The sequence below is a fragment of the Paramormyrops kingsleyae genome, chromosome 16 (genome assembly GCF_048594095.1).
Source record: "Paramormyrops kingsleyae isolate MSU_618 chromosome 16, PKINGS_0.4, whole genome shotgun sequence".
Taxonomy (NCBI): domain Eukaryota; kingdom Metazoa; phylum Chordata; class Actinopteri; order Osteoglossiformes; family Mormyridae; genus Paramormyrops; species Paramormyrops kingsleyae.
In genome coordinates this window covers 17,508,651-17,533,250 of record NC_132812.1, presented here as the reverse complement: position 1 = coordinate 17,533,250, position 24,600 = coordinate 17,508,651, and the positions used below count along the sequence as shown (strand labels likewise).

At 42.9% G+C, this 24,600-nt stretch overlaps 1 protein-coding gene across 2 annotated transcripts in view; it reads left to right on the top strand.

Annotated features, from left to right (window-relative positions):
- LOC111851518 (FERM and PDZ domain-containing protein 4-like) overlaps positions 1-24,600 on the top strand; it is a 47,394-nt gene that overhangs the window by 13,017 nt on the left and 9,777 nt on the right. For both annotated transcript variants that reach the window (XM_023826523.2, XM_023826524.2), the window contains exons 2-10: positions 9,510-9,626; positions 17,029-17,186; positions 17,484-17,586; positions 18,591-18,636; positions 19,695-19,799; positions 20,388-20,495; positions 21,319-21,450; positions 22,720-22,839; positions 23,369-23,505. In XM_023826523.2, the coding sequence (XP_023682291.1) occupies positions 9,510-9,626; positions 17,029-17,186; positions 17,484-17,586; positions 18,591-18,636; positions 19,695-19,799; positions 20,388-20,495; positions 21,319-21,450; positions 22,720-22,839; positions 23,369-23,505 (1,026 nt within the window). The remainder of the gene's footprint in view (positions 1-9,509; positions 9,627-17,028; positions 17,187-17,483; positions 17,587-18,590; positions 18,637-19,694; positions 19,800-20,387; positions 20,496-21,318; positions 21,451-22,719; positions 22,840-23,368; positions 23,506-24,600) is intronic.

Below are 24,600 nucleotides of genomic sequence, written 5' to 3'. Positions count from 1 at the left end.
GTGGTCGCCCTGGAGAAGAAAGTGCTTATCATCCCAACAACAAGTAATAGAGGAGAGTAAACAATCTGTGGCTCAGTTGGCTAAGCCACTGCGCCTGAGATCAGAAGGGCGCTGGTTTGAGCCCGGCCTCGGCACGTGAGCGAGGCCCTTAACCCCCAGCTCCCTTGGCGCCACAATGGGTGGCTGCCCTTCATGGCCAGCTTACTCTTACCTACAGAGAGCAACTTGGGGGAGGCGTAAAGAGATTTTCCCCATGGGGACCAATAAGGTATCAATTATTATTAAACAAAGACTTATTATGCTGTCTGATAATATAGCAGCATAAAAATGAACCAAGCAAAAAATTTGAAATACTCTGAATTGGTCATGTTTGTACAGAAACATGGATGCACACACAGTAAAAAAAATACACATCATCAGAATGTGCTCATCCTATGTCCATAATATGTACTCCCACATAGCTGAGCCCCACAGTCCACATCAGGGTTCCTCAGCTCTGTCATTTCATCCCGGGACAGAAAAGCCACCCTGGCAGCACAGAAAATTGACCTTGTCACTGTTTCGTTCAAGAAACCCGCTCCCTGCTAGCTGCCTGTTACTGCCACGCATCACCACTGTTCCTCTAGGCATGCTAGAGTGTGTGGCTATAGGAAGAAACATAGCTCCCCTGACTGGTGTCAAACTGTACTGCAGGGCAACTTATGTCCCAGTGAGAGCAACTGGAGTCGGAATCAAAGAGGCACGTATTGCCTGTTGTCTCACTTCCTGACAACTAGGGAGTCATTGTAGACTGGCATGTCAGATACAGAATTTTAGATTAGGGTGTCTACATGAGTTAAGACCTGGTAGAGCACAGAGAGGTCACACTGCAGTACAGCAGTATGTGTGTAGTGTTTGTGCATACTCTTCATTTTCCATGGGTTTCCTCCATCCAATTTTCCACTCAATTAGGCGACATTGTGTCTCTATATATCCTTAATATGTGTGTGAGAGTGTGTCTTGAAGAAATTGCCTTTATTGTCATAGTACTGGTAGCAAGTGTAATGAAATTCAATTTTCTAATTCCTCAGCATTCTCTCCAGTGAGTCACACACAGGTGATAGGGAAGGCTGGGATCAGGGCACAGAGCCAGTTGTTTATCCCCTGCAGTGGCTAAGCTTATGGGTCGGGCTCCGGGTCCCAACAGTGATGTGTTCACTCTGCCAGCCATGAGATCTGGACCAGCGACATCCTTCCAAACACAGACCACAGACAGATTCCTAACTTGCAGAACCACACACTGGGCAGATTGATCAGCAGGAGCCCCCCCCCCCCCCCCCCCACACACACACACACACACTCTTTCAGGAATTACATAGCTGAGATTCCTGCATTTGGGCAATTCAGCGGGGTTAGGGTGACCCACTTGTGTGACCATGGCATGCAGAGGTCTCCCCCGGGCCCCTGCCCTTACACCCTTGCAAATGTTAAAGGTCCATCTTATTCATATACAAAAATACTTTTTTGTTAAATATGAATTTTAAAATGGTACTATACGCAAACAGATAAAATCTGCCAAAATGCATTTAATTTAATTTTCCCATGCCGCCTTGCATGCTGTTGAAGCATTAGGAAGAAGTCAAATAATATCTCACTAGTGCCCTCTAATGGAACATGCAGAGAAAAGTCTTCAAAAGCCATGTACTTTGAAAAGCGTGATGCTGAGGGCTGTGTATGTTTAATTTATTTTAGAATTTGTTATGTAGATAAGGTGTTTTCAACATATAAATAATACATTCTATATGTGTGTGTGTGTGTGTGTGTGTGTGTGTGTGTGTGTATATATATATATATATATATATATATATATATATATATATATATATATATATATATATATATATATAAAATCTCAATGACAAAATAAGCACCCAGACAGAGTGGTGGAAATTAAATGAATCTCCACATGGTGAAAGGTCATGTGACTTTATCGCAATAATTGTAATATCGGTTCAAACGGACAACAGAGTTGGCAGTATGGGCACACAGCTGGTCCCCTAGGCCTGGATACATGCGGCGATACAGTGCGGAAGGGAGTCGTACAGCCGATTCCTCTCCTGCAGCAAGTCGGCCCACAGCTGTTGTAACTTGCCCTGAAGATCCTGCAGATCGGCACTGGGCCGGAGTTGACGTCTGAGCTGATCCCACACGTGTTTGAGTAGGGAAAGATCGGGGGACCTGGCTGGTCATGGGAGGGCCTCAACATGACGCAGGCAGACCATAAACACATGTGCCGCATGTGGATGGGTGTTGTCTTATTGAAAGACTGTACCAGGGTCATGCAAGCATCATGCAAGCCCACAATGTGACCCCTATAAACTCCGTCAAGTGCTGGTAATGATGTCTAATGTGTCTATGAGGCATCCTCTGTGTCTCCTGACTAGACATGCCAGCACCTTGTAAATCGAATCATTTACATATCCATTGCTGGTCTGCACATGTACCAAATTACATCCAAATCAGACTATTACTTCTAGTTGCTTAACTTTTTTGTCACTGATTGTATATACACATACACATACACATATCCACACATAATTTAAGGAGGGGGTTGATATGAACACCAGACCTAACGGGTTAAGTTTGCATGGATACAGGCTAAAACTTGCTTGGTTTTGGCCAGCCCAGGGTGGATAATTCTGACTTTCCATTGGTCTTCAGAGACTCATGACTGAAACTCATGCTTTCTCCTTGCTGAGAAAATGATCCCAGGTGTAAAGCATTGTCATTGCAAATCCTAATTGAGGAGTTTGCACAGAACACCACTCTTTTTACCAACCTATCATCTGTCAAACGCTCAAAGTTTCTTACTAGAGCCATACAAGTGGAATGTCTGCCTGTCTGTAGAGAGCACTGGAGAATGAAACAGGAAGACATTTTGGATCAGCAGAAATGTCTTTCTTCCTCAAATATTGTGCCCCCGGGATGAATATGAAGGGCGTTTAGTGTGCCGCCTTTACAGTCACGGCTTCTGAAAGGATTTATGCTATACTCCCTCGAAGTAAGACACTAGTTTCTGGAAGGAGTTACAGTGTGTTTCAGGTTCAGTGGGTGGAGGGTTAGGGTGAAGTGGCCGGTGTTGTCATTCTGTGTTTTGGATGTTAGGGAAAGCTGCGGCTAACATGAATGTTTGAGTTAGTGCAAGTTACAGTACAGCTCAAGGCTGCTGTAATTTCTTTCCATCGTCTGCAAAATTGGAGGCACAGAAGGTGTTGAGATGTTCAAGCTAATGGGGCTTCACTGACTTTGCATGCATTGAATTTACGTTTGGGCCATTTCCTCTTGCCTGTCTCGCGATGACTCACAAAATTAATATGCACTGGGTTTATTTGTATATTTATTTCAGCACTTTGCGTCCTCTTAAAGTACAGAAGACCAGGACACCAACTAAGACAAGTTTCAGCAGCCAGCCGTTGCCATTGTAGTACTTAAATGTGTAAGGACAGAAAAATTTCATTATAGCAGCCAGCCTTCTCCATTGTAGTACTTAAATGTGTAAGGACAGAAGCATTTCATTTCAGGAGCCATCAAACTTACACCACAGATGGAAGGACATTTATTTCACTGCAGCTATACTTCTGTGTTGGCCTTTTAGTCCAGTCCTAAAGTCCTATGTCTCTATTAGCAATGAAGCATTAATAATTATTAAACAGAACAACCAGTTGTCACTGACTGATTGCACTAACTATTATTATATTGCTGGTTTAAAAGTAGTGGTTAGAGTCTCTCCCCGTAGATAACATAATGTAACCAGACTGTGTGGCTGGGCATCTGAAGCCCTGTGTTCTTTAACAGCTGGCTGACCTGCTGTGACTTGCAGTTTCCTTAATCAAATGCCTCATTAATGCTATACTTACATTTGTTGCTCTGATTTCTGGCTGATATCAAAGCATGTCTGTGGAAGCCCTGAAGGGCAAAACACGCCACCAAATATGAAAACATGCCAGCAAATGCAACAGCAAATATGAAAACACTACAACATTAGTGGCGCTGAAAACAGAAAGGATACTAATCATCATGTGCTTGTTACTGATTGGACAGGGAGCCTGTCAATCAGCTAGCAGTGGTATCTATAGCTAATCCAAAGGTACATCTTTAGGAATTTTTAACATGCCCCGTGAACACACGCTGCTTCGTCTGCTTTTCATTGCAACCCTGCATCACGACTTATCTTTCTTGTGAACTCACTATAGCCAAAGTTGTTTTCTCGAAATCACAAAATTAAAGTTATCTTGGGAAAACAAAAGTTGTAATTAAACACTCGAACAGCATTTGTCAAGAGTTAGAGGGAAGCGGATTCCACTAAAATGCCATAGCTAATGCTATTGAATCCATGCAGGTTTTTTTTTTTTATTGCATTCCAAGGTAAAATAAAAAATTCCCCTCATAAGGGGGGTTTCCCCATTGTTGTGAGAAATTATGTCAACAATAACTTTTAAAAAGTGACAGCAGCAGTAAAACTTTTTATTTCATACTATCATGGTTAAACTTTTTAGTTAAATCTGCGGTTCACATCATGTGTGCTGAACACCATGCTGAAGAGCCATTCTGATCACAGATTAATTATGGTCTGCTTACACCACTAGTATGTTTATGAAATTTGTAGTGGTAAAGTTAGCCATTTATTGTAGGTGCTTGATAGTTGCTCTGCTACATGCAATGCTTGAGCTCAAGGAATACAAACAGGGTTCAACAGAACCAAAAAGCAGGCCAATGCATTTCTCCAGCTTACCAGTTAACATTAGCTGACTAGTCCAAGGCCAGTGACCTTGTTTTTTTTCTAAATCAGCGATATCAAGTTATTAATATGATCTCCGATAACGTTAAACTGTTACATGTTAAAAATAAATAAAAGCTTTGTTAAGTTATTCACATTTGTGCCATTTTCACCACATTTAACACATATTTTTGTCGCTATGATGGACCTTACAACTAATGATAAGGGGGAGTAAAATTAACACAAACTATGTGTGTGACGCAACTGATTATTGTTTAGTAATTTGTGAATTTGAACATAGGGACAGTTTACGCCCACTGTAGGCTACGATCGAACTTATGCTTAGCTGGTGAAACCGTATCCCTGCAGAACAAGTTATTAGGCCTGTCAGGAGGAAATATTCAGTTTTGCATGGTGCTTTACCTTCGGAAGTGTTAAGTATAAAAGAGGGAGATACAGGGGCCCAAATAAACAAAACTGCGAGAATATACTGTGCCTTAAATGTCAGTCTGTTGTTCCATTTGAGTGAGAATTTTCTGGAACTTGAAAAATAAAGCAGCAAGTACTGACAAATCAAATAATGACCACTTCATTTGTGGGGCCATTTGGGAGGTTTGTTCCATATTGTGCCTTGAAACAAATAAATCGGTCTTCGGTTTACACATAAAACACACTAACTTATGTGTGATCAGACCAGGTTTGTTGTATCGGCAACAAAAACAGGCACAGCACCATAAATTTAATGATGAGTAAGCAAGTGATGTATACTTGCACTTACCTGTGAATACACCAAAATATTTTGTCCACTTCAAAGTCACTCACAAGGTGTAGTTTTCAATGTGTATGATCACATCTAATAACATCCATTTTCTCTTTGTGTCTTTTGCTTGCATCCGGTACCTAAAGATGTACCTTTGGGTTAACTGTAGTTATGACTGTTGGCTGATTGACAGGCTCCCTGTCCAATCAATAACAAGCATATGATGATCAGTAGGTACATATTCCGCTAATATTGTAGCATTTTTGTATTTGCTGGTGTGTTTTCTCATTTGCTATTGCCTTTTTGTTTTTGCGGGCGTGTTTTCATATTTGCTGTTGTGTTTTTGTATTTGCTGGTGTTTTTTGCCCTTCGGTGCTTCCGTAGATGTCTGCACATGTCATGCATAAAAGTCTGTAAGCTAATGTGTGTGTGTGTGTGTGTGTGTGTGTGTGCGTGTGCGTGTGTGTGTCTTTCCCCACTCAGCCTTACTGTTTGGGTGGCTGCATGCCAGTCCAGAATGTACTTATACATTAAATTCTACTGCAGAGTTGCAGGCAAAACAGAATTATTGGTGTTTATCTATTTTAGTTTATATATGTATTTACATTCCCGTAAGTGTGAGTAATTATTTGGAGCTGCTTCTCACCTAGATTAGTTTTAGCATAGGTTAGAGTGTGTCATAAGAACAACGCCCTTCTTTTCTTGTGTTTTGAGAGCTTTGGTGCATGGGCTTTAAATTTAAGGTGAAGATGAGCTGTGCCTTCTGGATTTCCAGCTCCTACTAGGAAAGGGATTCCATTCCTGCCAACCTTCAGTGCTGCCATAGCAACAGATTCTACACGGATGCGAATTTTCACTGTTATTGTCAGTTGGCTCTGTTTATTTCCAGCATTAGACTGAAAGGCAAAATTTTTACTTCATAATTTTAGTATGATCAATTCCAACAGATTTTATTACATTTATGTAATATTTTGTACCCATTTACAACAGAAATAGCGTTTTTTATTCCAACTTGACTAAGACTAGGTAATGAATGCACTGTATCATTGTAGAGCGTAATACTCTGTAGTATTCAAATATTTAACACTTCCTTTGTATTACTTCCATTGTACATTTTCTACATAACGATATATAAGCAAGCCAAGATGGAATGAAAATAAGCCACCTGTCTATCTTTCAGCTTTCAAAGCCACATGACCAGTGCTATCCCAGGATGCACTGCCCGTCCCAGTAGGCAAACCACAGAGGCCCACACACAGTGTCATTTAGAGGCACAGATTTACAAAATCAGCATGTGGCGGGACTGTGGGCCGCAGCCCCCACAAACACAGGGAGAACATGCAGGCTGCATAGACTCAAGGCCGGCAAAGGAACCAAACATCAAACCCACAGCTCTGGAGGAGTGAGTCCTCAGTGCCACCCACATCATGAACTCCACAAGCAGCAATCAAAACACTTGGGTTACTTGTGAACCTCATATGTCTTTAAATATGTCAGTTGAGTATTATTTTCCTGAAAGATACATTTGTTTATTAAAGAAGTATCATTATAAATAACGGGAATATGGGTCATCATTCAGCCTGCTGAACGATAAAACAATATGACTGGGATCCATCAATTTTTTTATTTCAACCTGTTGCTTTATAAACACCTAAAAGCACTAAAACCTATTTCAATTATTTCTTATAAAGACAGGCAAATGCATGTTCCAAATGTGATTTGACACTGCATTCACAGATGTTAGTGGGGACCTGAAAACTTGTCCCCACAATGTCAAAAAACAAGTTTTTATTACATTGTGGGCGACATTTCATCCCCACAATGTAATATGAACCTAATCCTCACATACACACACACACACACACACACACACACACACACACACACACAGGCGTGTTGACGTGCAAAGGAATGCAGAGTAACATTTGTTGTTATAGTCACAAAGCCCAATAAGTAGGTGAAGCAGTCTCTGAAGTACAATCACCCAGACTGCTAATGGCCCACTCTAAATGATGATTGCACGGCTCCCTTTCACAGACCAGCACTGGCAAGATAACAACACAGAAACAGGTGCTATTTGTCAGGCGGCTCTGCTGGGTTGGACCACAGAATGTACCGTGGTACCACGCCACACCATTCCTCTTCTGCATTGGTGAGGTTACTGTGTCTCCTTAAAGCAGCTGCAGTGTAGCTTATGCTAACACTGCTTGTTAGGCTGTAGACAGAGACTAAAACCACATCCTGACCCTGTACAGAATTTTAACCATCTGGTAATGAAATGCCCAGTATCTCCCAAATAACTGGCGAGTATAACATGGTTCCTTTCATATAATAACATCACCATGTTATATAATGTCACCCTCTACAATTTCAATTAGAGAGATGATGTGCGTATCCTTACAGGACAACATATGTGGGGAGTGATTGCAGTGTTGAGTGTCACAACATTTCTTCACACGTGGAGCACTGCATGCAGTGTGACTCCCCTGGCAAGCATATGGGTGGCTCTGCCCTTGACATGAACTCACCTGGGTGATGGGCAGATATCAGTATTTCTTTGGTGAATGCGACTTTGAGCAGAGATCATTCAACGGATGCTTTGCTCACCCAAGAAGAAAGACTGGAAATAAACCATGTCTGCAGAAATAGCTAATGAATATCTAGCCAGAAGATGGACTGCATATGAACTTAGCATAAGGTTCATGGTCGGTAGTATAACAGACTAATGTGTACATTATTGCTGCTGTGATGGATATGAAAAGCATATAATACCTGAATGTTTAAGATAATGTCTCTATAAAATCATTGGGAATACTTTGTTGATGAGTTCTCACCCGTGAGGAATAAAGACACACTAATGTCACTTGGCTTGCTTACTCAGCTCATGCTCAGGTCCATTCCCATTGCTTTCCTTCATGTAAGCATTTAGGCTTGTGTACTCTGCGAGATGCACTACCAAGTGTGCCATGAAGGAAAGCCATGGGACTTGCCAGTAGTAGCAGAAGGTTCCTTGTCAACACACAGGCATAGCAAATGTACCACATCGTTGCGTCATTTCGGATCACAAGCCACAGGAATGTAAATTAAAAAGGGCATGAAAAAAGTTATTGTTACAATTTGAAGGCTTCTTTTGACAGTAGCCCTAAATCCTTTAACAATCCCTTGTTCCAAGTGAATCATCCCCCAGGACAATGAGCCTTCGAAGGAACTTTCTAACTAATTTCACGCCTCCAGAAGCACCAGAGCAAGGCCTGATAATTATGCCTCAGTTTATAGATAACATGATTAATTAACTTGCACTGAGTGATTAAACTGTGATTAACAAGTCTTGGTTATCGCTTTTGGGGAAAAAACAGCTAGCAATTCTGTTAAGACTTTGGAAAGTTTAAGCAGTTCACTTTTGCACTATTTTCATCCCATATTATTATTAAAATTATAAGGCTGCAGTTTCATTACTGCAAAATCAACAGATGAACTAATTGCATTAAAATATATTTTCCATTGACTATCAAGGTAAATGGAGCTGCTCACCAATTTAATGGGTCTACACATTTGCATTTCTTAACAACCCACTCACGTTAGAACACTTTTCATTAACATATTTGTGCAACATTAATAAAAAAAGATTATTATTAAATATGCAGAGATTTGTCTTGGCTGCTTTATCTCCCATTTATATACTCACATGATAGCATATAATCGCATGGTTTGGGAATAAAATATCATGCAATCTAACGTATGTCTTTTAGAATGAGTCTCTCTTCCGTGCTACGTTTTTGCTTGGATATGAAAATCCAGGGGCATTTAAAACCTTCCTGTGAAAATCTGCCTGTAACAGCTGGAGGTTCCGTTTACATACAGGGGATTTTCCATTCACGCTGCAGCTGTTTTAAACTGAGCTGTCGGGGCTCATTTTTCGTAGAAATGCAACTGTCCAGGACACCTGTGGTTGTTTCTTTTCAGTATCAACCCCCCGCTTCTCTCCCCCTCCAGCCATAAGACTAAATCGTCTGGGTGCCCCCCTCCTTCTGGGACCTGGAGCCCCTCTCGGGGGCACCCCTATGGTTGGGACCCAGCCTTTGGCAGAGAGTGGAGAGACTGCTTCGTCAAGTAAGTCGGGGGGCGGGGGCGGAGGTTCTCGGAGGACCTTGTGTGGAGGGGTCGCCTCAGCGCGCGATTATTGCAGCCGCATCACGGATCCGCCGCTCTCCGTCTGCGCAGACGGAATGCTGATTTCCCTTCCCTTCGCAGCCGCATCCCTCCCACCCATCCCTGAAAACGCACGCACACCAGATCCCATTCTCCAGAGCGCTCAGCGCGGCTAGCGGCTCCTCGGAAACCAGCGGCACCGGGAAAGAGTGGGGGGGAGGGCGCCTTTGATCTCGGCGAGGTGCGAGGCGTGGCCCCGGGGATGATGCCGGGCAGAATCGCCGCTGCGGTCACCCATTAGTCAGCGCCCGGCTTTTCTGGGAGAGAGCGGCGGACAGCAGGAGGGGGAAGGTAAAGCGAGCTCGTGTGCCGAAGCCCTTCGGTGTTTCTGCGGCGTCTCCGTGCATGTTAGAGCGGCGCAGCTCCGTGTGTAACAAGTGAGCCCCAGACTCAGCGCGGCTTCCTATGTGACTCTTGCCCGCTCCTCCGGCCGCCTCCCTCGCTCGCCCGGGAAGGATGAGCGCCTGGGTTCGTTCTGCTGCTAAAAATATTTCATGCAGCCCAGAAAACGTTACGGGGGCTTTCTATGCTATATGTGTGTGCACATGCAACGTCTTCTGTGTGTTCTACTGCGAGGCTGGTACGTGGTGAGATGCAAGTCCTTAATGATTTACCCCCACCATGACAATTTTTCGTTAAAATATTAAGAATCACTGTGCTGTCATTCATGTGTCTGTTTATTCTTCTATAGCACTGAAATGTGATCAGTGTGTTCAGGTGGTGGGTGGCAGGACTGCGTTCCTTAGTAAGTCCTTACAATGAGTGCGGGAGATGAAGTGAAGGCGAACTGGAATAACATTTTAAATCCTCGGGTTCTGGACAAGTCTGAGTAATCTGTAATTCTGTACTTATTTCTTGCCATGCTGCTGTGCTACATGATGCAAATAGGATGGGCTGGTCTCATAATCTAGGATCAAGCCATCTTTATGTTACACATGATACCATGAGATTTAAGAAATGAGGCGGGGAATGCTGTAAGGATTCAGGGCTCTGATACACTCTGGCGTAGATCAATATCTGCACCCAAATCAGTGACAGGCTTTGCTCTCACTGGTGCTGGTCTGAAACACGGGTGAGAATATGTTCCCTAAAGGCGTTGACTCACGATGGCATCATACAGCTACAGGGTTTCCCTGGACTGCAGACCTTTCTGATGGATTCTTGCTGATATGCAGTACACAATGCATGCCTTTTGGGGGGCTACTTCTCAAGGTGATAAGTTCTAAGTTCTGTATGAATAAACAGGGAAGGGTGAATGACTGAAGATCCAAACAGGGATGATCAGAGGTGAATCTCATGGTTCCAGCAAAGAGGAACTCAGCTCTGACTTTCCTAAGATCGTAAAGTTCTCTTGAAAATCAGAGTTTAGCATGTTGTTATATTTGCTTATGGGAATCACTTAATTGTCTTATTTCCCCGCCTCAGTAAATACAAAGTCTATTCTATAACAGTCTATTCTATAACTGATTAAAAATGCACTGACCAGTTAAAACATCTTGTGGTAATACTGAACACTCTGGGGGCCTCAGTACAGGAAATGAAAACATCTAAAAGCCATGTAGTGACATTCTTTTTATGCAAAGTCATGACTTTCATTCTAAACATTTTTTGACATGCATGACTACTGCTTTTGAAAAAGATGCATAACATTTGCTATTCTCAATGACTAACATTAGATCAGAAATTCTTTATGTTAGTGCCATTTGTAACAAAATATACCCACATATGGTATCGCACACTTTCTGTGTGGAGAGTCTGAAAATCTATGCTTCATGAACGGGAGCTTCAACGTGCAGGACAGAGGTAACAAAATCTTCTGCCACATGGCCATTTTAATTTTTCGGTTTATAGGCGTCATCTAGATGTCATTTTTCCTGCCAGATCCTTCCCTCTACAACAACAACCTGTTTGGCTTTGGATATTCAGTCACGTCTTTTCACGGACTGGACCTCTCCCTAATGCCTTTAACCTGCTGCAGCTTGTTTTGTCTTCAGAGCAGCGCTGGCTGCATATTGAACCATAGCCTGACTAGCACTGCAGCACAGTTATATAAATAAATAAAAAAAGGCGTGCGATCCACAGGCAGAGGAAAATCTGCCTCCATAATAACAGCAAACTCGACAGGATGCAGAGTGCGTGAGTGTAGCCCTGGTAGTCTGCTCACAGTCATATTTGCAGGAGCCTTATGCAAAGCAGCGGACGAGAACGATTGACGGATGTTTATTACAAAAACGGGGTTCCTACTGTCTCTCGAGCATTTTCGCAAGCGATTCCATCCCATAACTTGTGTTTTAGAATGGTCCTATCGAGAAACCTAAATTTACAGCTTTACTCCTGCGATACACTGGCGTTATGTGGATCCACAACACAGCCGTCTCCATGACAACTGCAGTCCGGCAGAAAAGACAGTTCACTGTGTCCCATCCAATGTTGCCGCATGCTTGGAATAATCGTCACTGGTGTAACATGAGCGTGATCACAAATGCACGCCCGGCATGGTCAGCGGCTCAGACATAGTCACGAAAAAAGAAACAATCAAGTGAAACTTTTTGGGAGGTTGTGGGGGATTCGTGTTATCGTGGTTGCGGGAAAATGAGCAGCCATTAGGATCTAATGGTGGTGATTAGGGGCCATGAGATTCAAGCTTCTCGTTGTTTTTGGGAGGGTGGCCATCTCTGGCAGGTGGCTGGCCCTGGAGATGGTAGAGCATGCTTCCTGGATGCAGAGGGCCATATGTTTTTTGTATTGCACACAATCTGTCACGGTTTTGTTAGGACCCGAGCTAAAGCAGGCGGCAAGCTGCTGGCGTCTCTGATGCTACAAGCTGAATTTGTGTCAGTAACCTTCAGCTCTATCCCTACCATGCTCCCTTTTTGCGGTGAGTGTGTGTTCACAATCGTCTAATATTTATCTTTATATCTGCTTTGTGTAAATTTGTGTCTTGTCTGATTCCATCCTTGCAATGGGATTTTAAAACAGGTTATTAACAATGTCTTTCGGATTCGTGCGTATGCAGTTTAATGTAAACCCAGGGCCACACACAGTCTTGAAAGAATAATTGTATCTTTTCACCAGGAGATGGAACATGTGTCAGGGGTGATGGTGAATTACACACTGCCTCCTCCAGCCAGACCTTTAATTAGCCGACAGTGTGGGCAGTGATGGGGAATCTGCAGTTAAAAAGGAGGAAGGAGCAGAGGGGATGAAAGAATGCAGGAAAGAGAGGAGCGTAGATGCGCTCATTTGGGCTCCTTCCACATCTCTTTACTGAACACTTGTGTTTTTTTTTGTGTTTTTTTGGCCAAGGTTCAGTATTAGAGCATACAGAAAGTATGACATTTCTAGCAGATATTCATGTATAACAGAGACAATAATACAATTTATGAAGATAGATATTCGGTTAGGTCTAGATGTCTGTCTGGTCCCTTCCATTTGATTTTCCAGTCGATTGCACAGTAGTGTCAATGACTGGACCATGAAAATATTTATTGTTGATTGTTTAGATGTAATACATATTCATTGCAGCTGCTTGCGGAACTTCATGCTCTTTGTCATTTTATTGCTTAATATCTATTTTATATGAATATGAGGCGTCTTTGTTTCTATGCAAATCAATTGCAACTTGTAAAGACTCGATTGTTATGTACATGAGTTTTGTTGGATAACCATTTCAGAAGCCATTGCCTGTGTGATCCACTCAGTGTTCCTGTTATTTGATGTCTGGAGAAAGTCGATATGTTAGAACTTTAAATGGCAAATTGTTAAACAATTGTGTGAAATCTTCAGCTTTTTGCACGTACATCCTGTTCTGTTATCCAAACAGACATGCATGACTGAAATACACACATACACATACATACACACAGGTTTGTAATTATATCTTTGTGGGGGCTCTCCATTCCTTTCTAATGGGAAAACTCTAATCACAACATGATGACCTTAACCCCTACCCAGCTCTAACCTTAAGCATTAGTAACCAGACAAAATATGAGACTTGTGGAGATTTTTACTTTATTCATTGCATTCACAGATCTTTGTGAGCACCTGAAAATTGGTCCCCACAACATCAAAATAACAGGCTTTGAAATTAATCTGCATGTGGTGAAAGGTCATGTGACTTTATTGCAATGAGTATAATATCAGATTAAATGGACAACAGAGTTAGCAGTATGGGCACACTGCTGGTCCCCAGTTCAGAAGGTTGTGGTCCTCCCCGGCCTTGATACATGTGGCGATACAGAGGGGAAGGGAGTCGTACAGCCATTGTTTCCTCTCCTGCGGCAAGTCGGCCCACAGCTGTTGTAACTGGCCCTCGAGATCCTGCAGATCGGCACTGGGTCTGAGTTGACGTCCAAGCTGATCCCACACATATTTGCGTGGGGATAGACTGGGCGACCTGGCTGGCCAAGGGAGGATCTCAACATGATGGCGGCAGTCCATTGACACACATGCCGTATGTGGACGGGCATTGTCATGTTGAAAGACTGTATCAGGGTGCTTTCTCAGGATGGGTAAGACATGCGGACACAGGATGTCACTGACGTAGCGCTGTGCCGTCAGGGTCCCACAAATCACTACCAGAGATGACCTGAAGTCACACCCTATGGCTCCCCACACCATGATGCCAAGAGTAACGGTGGTGTGTCTCTCCACAACATTGGTGGGAGTGGTCCTCTCTCCTTGGCGTCGCCATACATGCACCTGACAGTCATCTGTGTTAATGCAGAACTAAGATTCATCGCTGAATATGGTACGACTCCACTCGTCATCTGTCCATGGCCCCCGGTTATGGTACCACTCCAAAAACAGCTGTCTCCGCGCTGGTGTGAACAGCAGCCTATGCATAGGACTGTGAACATGTAGTCCGGCTGATGCCAGTCATCGAGACATGGTGTGGGATGACACTGGGTGTTGTAGAGAGTCCAATACCTGTGTCCGGATAGCAGGCAGAGATGTCATGGGGTTCTATAATGCTTGCCGCACAATACGACGATACTCCCTTGGTGTGGTAACTCTTGGGCAAATTGAACCTTCACAACGTTTTTGGATGCCCTCACGTGCCTATTGGTTCCAACATCAAGCATCCTCTGTGTCTGGCACCTCATTGCTGGGCTGCACATTTACCAAATTACAACCAAATCGGACCATTTCTTCTGAGTGCTTAACTTTTTTGTCACTGAGTGTATTAGTTCTTCCTTTGGTTTCAGAGTGATTACCAGGTCCTGTTGCAGGCTGGATGTTGACATGCTATATATATTGTAATCAGAAATCTATCTGCAACCTGGTACACGAGAACCTATATTAGAAACTGGTAATACACGGACAGAATGAAATACTTGTGGATGAGGACTGAAAACACATGGGTGCCTGCATTTTTTTATTAGGTACAATGGTCTTGTAGGTGACAGACGAGCCTCAGGCTCAAAGGTAGTTAGGTGGGCAACGTGTTGGACAGACAGGGCCTGGTCTGGGAGCTACTCGCTCAGACTCTCACAGAAGGAGAGGTGTTGGGCAGACAGGACCAGGTCCAGGAGCTACTCGCTCAGACTCTCTCAGAGGGAGAGGTGTTGGACAGACAGGACCAGGTCCAGGAGCTACTCGCTCAGACTCTCTCAGAGGGAGAGGTGTTGGACAGACAGGACCAGGTCCAGGAGCTACTCGCTCAGACTCTCTCACAGAAGGAGAGGTGTTGGGCAGACAGGACCAGGTCCAGGAGCTACTCGCTCAGACTCTCTCAGAGGGAGAGGTGTTGGGCAGACAGGGCCAGGTCCAGAAGCTACTCGCTCAGACTCTCACAGAAGGAGAGGTGTTGGGCAGACAGGACCAGGTCCAGGAGCTACTCGCTCAGACTCTCTCAGAGGGAGAGGTGTTGGGCAGACAGGGCCAGGTCCAGGAGCTACTGGCTCAGACTCTCTCAGAGGGAGAGGTGTTGGACAGACAGGACCAGGTCCAGGAGCTACTCGCTCAGACTCTCTCAGAGGGAGAGGTGTTGGACAGACAGGACCAGGTCCAGGAGCTACTCGCTCAGACTCTCTCAGAGGGAGAGGTGTTGGGCAGACAGGGCCAGGTCCAGGAGCTACTCGCTCAGACTCTCTCAGAGAGAAATTCTGCATGACTTTTTCACTCATTTCGTATGATGCGGAAACAGAAGCTGGTTATCTAGCCAAGATGTTCATCCCAGATCAGACTTGCAGTCAAACTCAGATGGGGCTCTTATTTTCCACTGGCAAAAGTCAATTTGCTTGACACACATGAAATTAACTCTTTTTTTCAGTTGACTGAGCAGTTAACTGATATTTCCCATTTGGTCATTGTTCTCCCAAAATTCGTAATTCTTTTAGGTATTTCTTTCACCTTTTTGGCACATGACACAAATTCAAGTACAACGAAATGCAGTTTTGCATCTATCCAGAAGTGCAAATAATAGTACAAAGTGGTTATGAAGTAACATTTACAAGAGGGGTATAAATAAATAATATAAAGTTATATAAACATAAAATATGTAAAGACTGGAAGAAAATGGCTGGCAAGGCAACATTTGCAAATAATTATAGTGCAAAGTAGAAAAAAGTGTCGCTTTGGCAATATTTACATGTAGGAGCATGTAGAATGATATCCAGTTTTTTTGCAACGTGAAGTATGCACAGCTAATAAAAATCATTTACTGTTTGGTAGTATTTGTAGATAAGGTGCAAAGGATGAAGGCATGCATGAGTTAAATGCAGATGGGATGAAATAATATTTTGTACATACAGTAAATGAATATATTGTAAGTACAGACAGTTGCAAATGATCACTGTCTGCAAAACAGATGGGGGGGGGGGCAGAGTATAAAAAGTAAGGTCCATGGTGTGGGGGATGGGCTAGTGCAGGGTTTGAGAGTTAAGCATGCTGATGGGATTGTGGGAAAAGCTGCTCCTGAGCTTGCTGGTACGAGACTTCAGGCTCCTGTACCATCTTCCTGATGGGAGGAGAGCAAACAGTCCATGGTTGAGTTGTGAGGGATCTCCCATAATACATTGCGCACGTTAGAGGTCAGCAATGGTCAGCAATGATATGTTGAGCGCTTGCAGTACCCCATAGCACCACCAGGAGACGTACCTCTGAAGGTAATGTGACATGAGGAACAGTGAAGAGATTCTGACAAGTGAATGTTTCATGAGCAATCCAGTCTATTTTTATATCATATCTTGGATATAAAGATTATTTTCTATTCCATTTTTGGAAAGTCACAGTTTATCTGGAATGGCACGAATAAGAGAAGCCGCTCCACCTTGTCCTTGTCTGGTCTTTCTCTCCACAGCGTGTCCCAGAGCAGCTCTCTGGAAGAGGTCTGCCTGGACGGGGGCCCTGTAGCCCCTCCCGCTCCCCGCAGGGTGGAGATGAGACGGGACCCAGTGTTGGGCTTTGGCTTCGTCGCAGGCAGTGAGAAGCCTGTGGTGGTTCGCTCCATCACCCCCGGTAACATACCTGTCTCCATGGATACCCATGCTTCATTCAATGTACTCTGCATTATAAAAGCTCAGCATCCTTTATCAGTTTTGCATGGCAAATCTTGCGTGTGCACTAAAAGATGCTCGCATGTTCATGGTAAATCCTGTTTAAAGGAACTGCCGTTAACAAAGTTTCGCAGCTATATTCAGGACGACAAGTGCAGGATTTTTACATTTCTTTGACGTTGTTCAATCGTTTTACCAGTTTCTTTTCATGTGGATGGCAGAGGATCCATCATAACTCTGGTCCTGTTCCATCTGTCAGGGGGTCCTTCAGAGGGCGAGCTTCTCCCTGGAGATCAGATCATCATGATCAATGAGGAGCCAGTCAGCACTGCCCCAAGAGAACGGGTCATTGATCTCGTCAGGTATCTCTGCCCAACTGTCTGCATTGTGCTGGTTTGTGTTTCTTGGAAAGCCAAGTGATGCTTACATGGGAAAAACATCAAAAAATACCATACGTTCTGAATATGCTATGCATCTCTGAGTCAACTGATTGGTTGCTTCCTCTGCTCCGTAATCCTCATTGTAATACAAGCAAGCAAGTAATCGATGACGACTGTTTGCACTAGTAGCCTAGAGGCCTAGTTCTGCTCATTTCAAATGTTTTCAGCACAATGCCATGAGAGTAATGAGTATTGTCATATCGTAATGGTAACAACAACTAGTAATTACTACCCATATATCCATCCATCCGGCTTCTGTAACACGTGGAGCATGGAGTCATTCCTGGCACACGAGACTAGGAATGCCCAGCATGGGATGCCAGTTCATCATAAGGCAAACATCCACACATTCCGGGCTGTCTGAAGATGCTTGTTTTGGACCATGGGAGGAAACGGGAGCATCCAGTGATGATCTGTGCAGTCACGGCCAGAACAGGGCAGCTCTGCACATTCAGGCAGAGGCAAAAGAGTAACACTTAGATTTCCATAAATTTTGCTGGTTAGTTATAGTTGTTTCAGAGGAAAATACTCACTTACGTGAGGTCATTTCTTGTACGATAAAAGGAGTGACATGAATGGTCCCTATTGGGCCTCATTTCCACGAGAGCTGCCTTGTTGTCAGTCCCTGACTCATAACTACAGCTGTAAGCAGTGTTCTTTTCACCAGAGAATGAAATGTCCTGTTGATACATTTGCAGTGCTGGAAACAGAAATGCTGATGAAAACACTTTTCTTTGCAAATACTGTTTTTTAATACCTATAGAATCCTAACTGTGTTTTTAGGTTGTATTTGATGATATTTATATGATATTATAATATGTCGCTGCAGTGTTATAAAAAATAATTATACATCTTTTTCCATTAAAAATGGTGAAGCAGTGATTTATCATTGAATGACGTGTTTTTTTTTTGTTGTTGTCCTGCAGAAGCTGTAAGGAATCCATCATGCTGACAGTCGTTCAGCCTTACCCTGTAAGTATGCATTTCACAAACCCAGCTTTCCGAAAGGGAGCTTTTAATTGAAAACCTCTAGCAGTTCAGCTCGTTCAGCTTTTACCTCTGCGCCCTCTCTTATTCCCCTGCCTCAAACAGTGTCTCTCTCTTTATGTACTTGTCTTCAGTGAATCTCTAACAATTTGGATGAAGTGAAACCGAATGTGCCTCCCGAATCTGACCCCAAGTGATGGAAAACCCTTAAGTTAATCCCCATATGGTGACCAGTATGGGTCAACTGAAAGACCTTAAACGCTAAACAACATTAATTTTACACTCTTCCTGTTCATACTTTAAATGAGACTCAATGTTACTGTCATTATTTATGATAGTCCTGGCTCGCTCTCACTCTTCACTGCGTAAGCATCTGCGTGCCCTTGCTGTCCTCAGGTTATGCACACAGTGTACAGATCTACGTGGAAGAGTGCTTAAAATGCTTTTAATTACTTTCAATGATTTTTATATCACTGCAATTCATATTATCTCTCTTCCTTCATGACAGAAAACAGATTTTTGTCAGACTAATTTTTCCCAGTTTTCATTGCTTTCTGATTTCTTCATGCTTATATCATATGATACATTGTATAAATGCTATTTGTCAGACGTTTTTATCCAGAGCAGCATAGCCAATCTTTGGAGCAATTGGGGGTCTTGCTCAATCACCCAACAGTGAGATCACTCCTCCATCCGCAGGATTTGAAATGGCAACCTTCTGATCACTGGCACAGAATCAGAAGTTTGATTGCTATCTCACTTAGAAATGTAGCGTACTATGTGCAGACTGTTAATCGTTGAGCATGAAAACATTGTGATGATGGATTTACAGTCAAGTTAGGAAATGTGTTGTGTATAGAAATGAGCAGAGGCTGTTTATGAGATCCGTTCTGCTGACTACGGCTTTAGTCATATTGTGTCATCATTTTATTCTAAGTGTTATAGCTACCTCTGCATCATTGCCTGGCCACTCAGAGACCATAAGTGCAGACATGCCTTCTTTTCTGTCGCTAATACAAGCCGGATGTCTGTACTCTTTTCAGTCTCCAAAATCTGCCTTCATCAGTGCTGCAAAGAAAGCCAAGTTAAAATCAAACCCAGTGAAGGTGCGCTTCGCGGAGGAGGTCATCGTTAACGGCCAGGCTCCGGTAAGTAAACGGCCTCCCGCTCTTCTACAGCCTCATGCTGTGTTTCGTACCACACGTGAAATTTAAATGTTTCTATCACCAAAGTGTGAATCGTGGGCGTAAAATCACAAAATTTTATGCTAGTGTTACAAATAAATCAACTAGAAGCTCATATAATGCTATGTTTATTTTGCATATAGGATTTGTTTTGTTATTGCCAACCATTATTATTACCAACTGTTTCCGCATTAGTGTGATATTAATATATATTGAGAATAATACATCAGAATTTCAATAACAGAGAAGTGAATCGATAGCTATTTGGCTTGCAAAATGGGAAAACCGAATGAATGATAATGAGATTTTCACCAGAACATTTTACTTCACACTCAGTTCACGTATGTGGTGTAATCATAATCACAAAAGATTACTGAAGAATTATTATTTTTATTGTAGTATGTCTCCATCTTAATTATGTGCTGAGTGATGTAGGTACATTTTGATGCACGTGTGTGAATTTCTGTACATATTGTTTTGGCTGTATACTTGATGTGGGAAAGAGTATTTAGTTCAGCAGAGGCTTAAAATAGTTTTTGTTCTGCTTTTCAGGACCCTGTCAAGGATAATTCACTCCTTTTCATGCCAAATGTTCTGAAAGTATATTTGGAAAATGGACAAACTAAGTCGTTTCGTTTTGACAACAGTACCTCAGTAAAGGTGTGTATAACATTTACATTTATTTAGAAGATCTCATGGGGGAATTTTTTCATTATGTTTAAATATTTAATTTTTACAGGCAGTGAATATTCATAGAATCTTAGTCTGCTGAGCATGTTAATCAGTTTTACAAAGATCTGAACACAGTCCAGTTATAAAAATTGCATTTTAGATTTTTAATCATCTACGGCAGTCCTCGGGGGGCCCCCGGATGTTGGAGCAGGAAAATGTGGACTATCGGGGGGGTTCTTGAGGACCAAAGTGAGAAACAGGGGATAATCAAGGTGGACAGAATGTCAATGAGATTAAGCAGGTGTTTGTAATTATCACAGATATAGTAATGTTTATCTATGAAATGCAAATATCTCATTGCGTGTGGCTTCATTTTGCAAGAAGGTGGCTTTTTTATATAGTTACTGTGTATGGTACTGTGTGGCTTTAGTACCCTGCAGACAGATGGCCAAAGATTATGCACTAAATTACGTCAGCCGACGGATTTAAGCTTGATCTCTGACTCCAAAGACAATGACCACATTGCTGCCACAATATAAAAACATTGTAGCGAGCCTTGTAGAATCTCTAGAATAATTATTCACTGCACACACCATTTTTTCAAGCCTTGCATCCTCAACCAAAATGATTGTTACTAAAGTCTAAACCTTATTAAAACCTGTTTCTTTCTTTCTTCTTAATAATACTATGAAGCAATCATTGTTCCCACTTGTCTCGCCCGACCGTAAAAAGTAGGACAGTACAGCTTGTGAGGTACCTGAACAGGCCGTGCACATTTCACCATTCTGAGTCACATCCATCTGTGTTAAAGGATGTCATCTTAACTCTGCAAGAGAAGCTGTCCATCACAAGTATCGAGCACTTCTCTCTGATGCTAGAGCAGCGTGCTGAGGCATCTCCAAGCAAGCTGTTGCTCCTTCATGAGCAAGAGATGTTAACTCAGGTGAGAGACCCAATAACAGGCTGACCATTTTTAGTAGGAGGTTGAGTTTCTGTAAAACATGGAGCCAGTGTTATTTATGAGAGTATGACGATGGCACCGCCATAAATACTTTGGGGGTGCTGATTAGAAGTGCTGATTCTCGATTTTTGTCTCTTTGGAAGACAATGTATCAGTGAGCCAGATTTAATTATGCCTTAAAAACATGTCATGGGGCATCTAAAACCATCTAAAGTAGTGGTTCACAAACTTTTTACACTGCATACCACCTAAATAGTATTACGCTACACACATGCCTTCATTATGACATTATGCCGTGACATTATGCCTGCCAAGAACCATTTACTGGGTAACATCTGTTATTTTCACTGCACGGGGGGTATTGCTTGGCATTTTCTCTCTCTCTGTCAGTGTTTGCAACACAGTGGGCTGTTGCAGGATGCTGCTGGTAGCAGTTTAGCTCTACTCTTTCTTATGTTTAGTTTTTACATATTTAATTAAATTACTTATGTAGTTTGAACTTGTTTCATACTTCTTCTTGATATTTCAGCAGAGCACAGTTTGCAGTCCACTTTGGATGTTGTCATTAATTTTGAAATACGTCCACACCACAGACGTTTTGTGGTCTTGTTAATTTTGCTCGTTGATGATATTGCTGATACATCATCAGGTGGTATTGGTTATAGATATCTGCACACTGTCACAAGGATGGGTATGAGTACCTGAGTACTGTATGGGATCCAATACAAGTACTAGTATCAGTATCAATGCACTTCTAGTTCTTGGGTTCAGATCACAGATGTGTTTTTGAAATCTTATTACAGTCTTTTCTGCCTCCCTCTACTTTTCTTTACCTAGCTTATAGGTCAACAGACTTCAGTTCGGCTAGGTGGAGTCTCTAAGAATGTGAAAGACGTGACTGTGATTGGTTGAGAATTTCATGTTATGAAGTTCAAATGTTAAGAATATATAACTGCAGAAGAATCTTTTGGTGGCACTAGCGTTTACCTGGTAGAACTTTGTCTCTTCTCTACACATTTTTTTTGTCGTCTTGGTCTCTCAGTAAGCTATACTTAGACTACTGGCTACTTGTAGGTGAATTTTTGGGTGCAGTAGGTAAGAGTTTGCTGGAGTAATAGTATGCCTTTGTGGCTCAGCATCACATTGTGCCCATCCAGTGCTGCGCCTACACACTTTCGGGTTCTTCACTGTTATGCATTCAAATGCTTCCTTTGATACAGAGCAAATGTACCCTCCTCGTCTGTTGGCCAGGTGACACAAAAACCAGGATCTCATAAGATGAAATGCTCCTTCAGAATCAGCTTTGTTCCGAAGGATCCCATTGACCTGCTCAGACGAGATCCAGTGGCTTTTGAATATCTTTATGTTCAGGTGGGTGGCGGTTTTACCTTTGACAGTATTAAGATTAAAACAGGATAAATTCTGTTTAATTGTCCATTCTTTTGCCATTTTTATTACAAAGAAAATCTCATTCCTTTAAGGTTAGCAGGCAGTAATATTTAAAATTGAGCCTAAACAATGACCAAAAACATACATTAATAAAAGTTGCATTTGACAGAGATCTTTCTTCATCAGATCGGATCATATCAGATCAGAGTTATGTAACTTGATACTTAGTAGAGTGCAGAAGAAACGTTTGTGTGCAAGTCTCACAACAGCAGCAACAATCAGTTCAATTGGAACTGAACCAAAATAATAAATATACAACACAGTAACCATAAATAGTGTGCAACTTTAGAAGCAACTTAATACACTAAATAATAATCCAGTAATAGGTAGTGAATAAATTTGCTCTGCAAAGTCCAGCATTCTGATGGTCTGGTGAAGACACTGTCCTGGTATGAGAGATTCCCTCAGCTCCCAGGCTGAATCTGATATGCTGGCCTTTTCTCACCGGAAGAGCTGTAACGATGTGGTGCTGGAACGATTCGGGCCTGAGCTGAAGTACGACACAGCCCTCCGCCTGGCTGCTCTGCAGATGTACATCCTGACCGTCACCATGAAGCAGACGCAGAAGGTGTCGCTGAAGTACATTGAGTGAGTGGCCTTCTCCCTCTCCTATCTTACTCTTTACCCATGTTCTAGACTGTTTTATCAGCTGTTAGAAGGGGCTTTAAGTCCTGATAGCCAGATTTGATTCTGGTTACCTGCTAGTCTCAAACTCACAACTCACAAGAAGTGGTTTTTCCTTCTGTCTTAATTCATATGCAAAGACCCTCCAACTTGCATCGAAAAATTTGGGGGTTGGTGGTGGGATCTGCTCTCTTTGGGAGTAATTCTGCTGCAGACACCCACAGGAAGGCTGCACACGTTATGAAGGGGATGGGGAAAGCCCTCAGGAGCTCCATCCCCGGAGGAGAGTCAGTAGGGTCAGGCCTGTTGGGGATCAGAACTGGTGTGTTGCTGGGGTCTCGCTCGCTGCACTGCAGCACTGCAGCACTCGGGTCCTAATATGAGGCAGCCCAACCAAGTAGGTGCATGGAATGTCTTGCCTCTCCGGCATGATGACCATCTTCCTCTGCTGTTGGAAGAGCTTTGCAAACTCTGCATTTCAGTGGTGGCACTCTCTGAGGTACACAGACCAGGGAGATGACTGCCATACTCAGGGAGTAGCTGTTACTGTAGCAGATCAGCTCCTCCCAATGGCGGCCAATGTCACTCCTTTCAATGAGCATACAGTATTATGAGACTCAGGCTAAGGCACTCTCTGGGTATCTTATATGTTGTCTCACTGTATGCATTTTATTTGCAGCTTCACTCGACCACTGCGACCACTGGCAGTGACAGGGCTGGCTATGAGGACTCCGTCAGTCCCCATGGGTCTGGCGATCATAGTAAAAATGGCTTCATGTTCCTCAACTTTGTGAAAGGTCTGGGTCTCGGGGTCGCTGGATCCTGGGTCCAGCACTCTAAGTCAGACCGTTGGACTGGATACTACAGTACTGGTGGTGCGGCGAAGGAGATGATGTAGTTTGTATGTAGTTTGTGTGAGGAACTTGCACAACTAGGGTGTGACTGCTGATTCTCCGTGACAAAACCCTGAAGGTTGCTGAGGGTTGTGTTGGTTTTTCTAGGTGTGTGAAACACCCTGGATATTATTGAGAGGAGTTGCAGCATACGGCTTAATGGTAA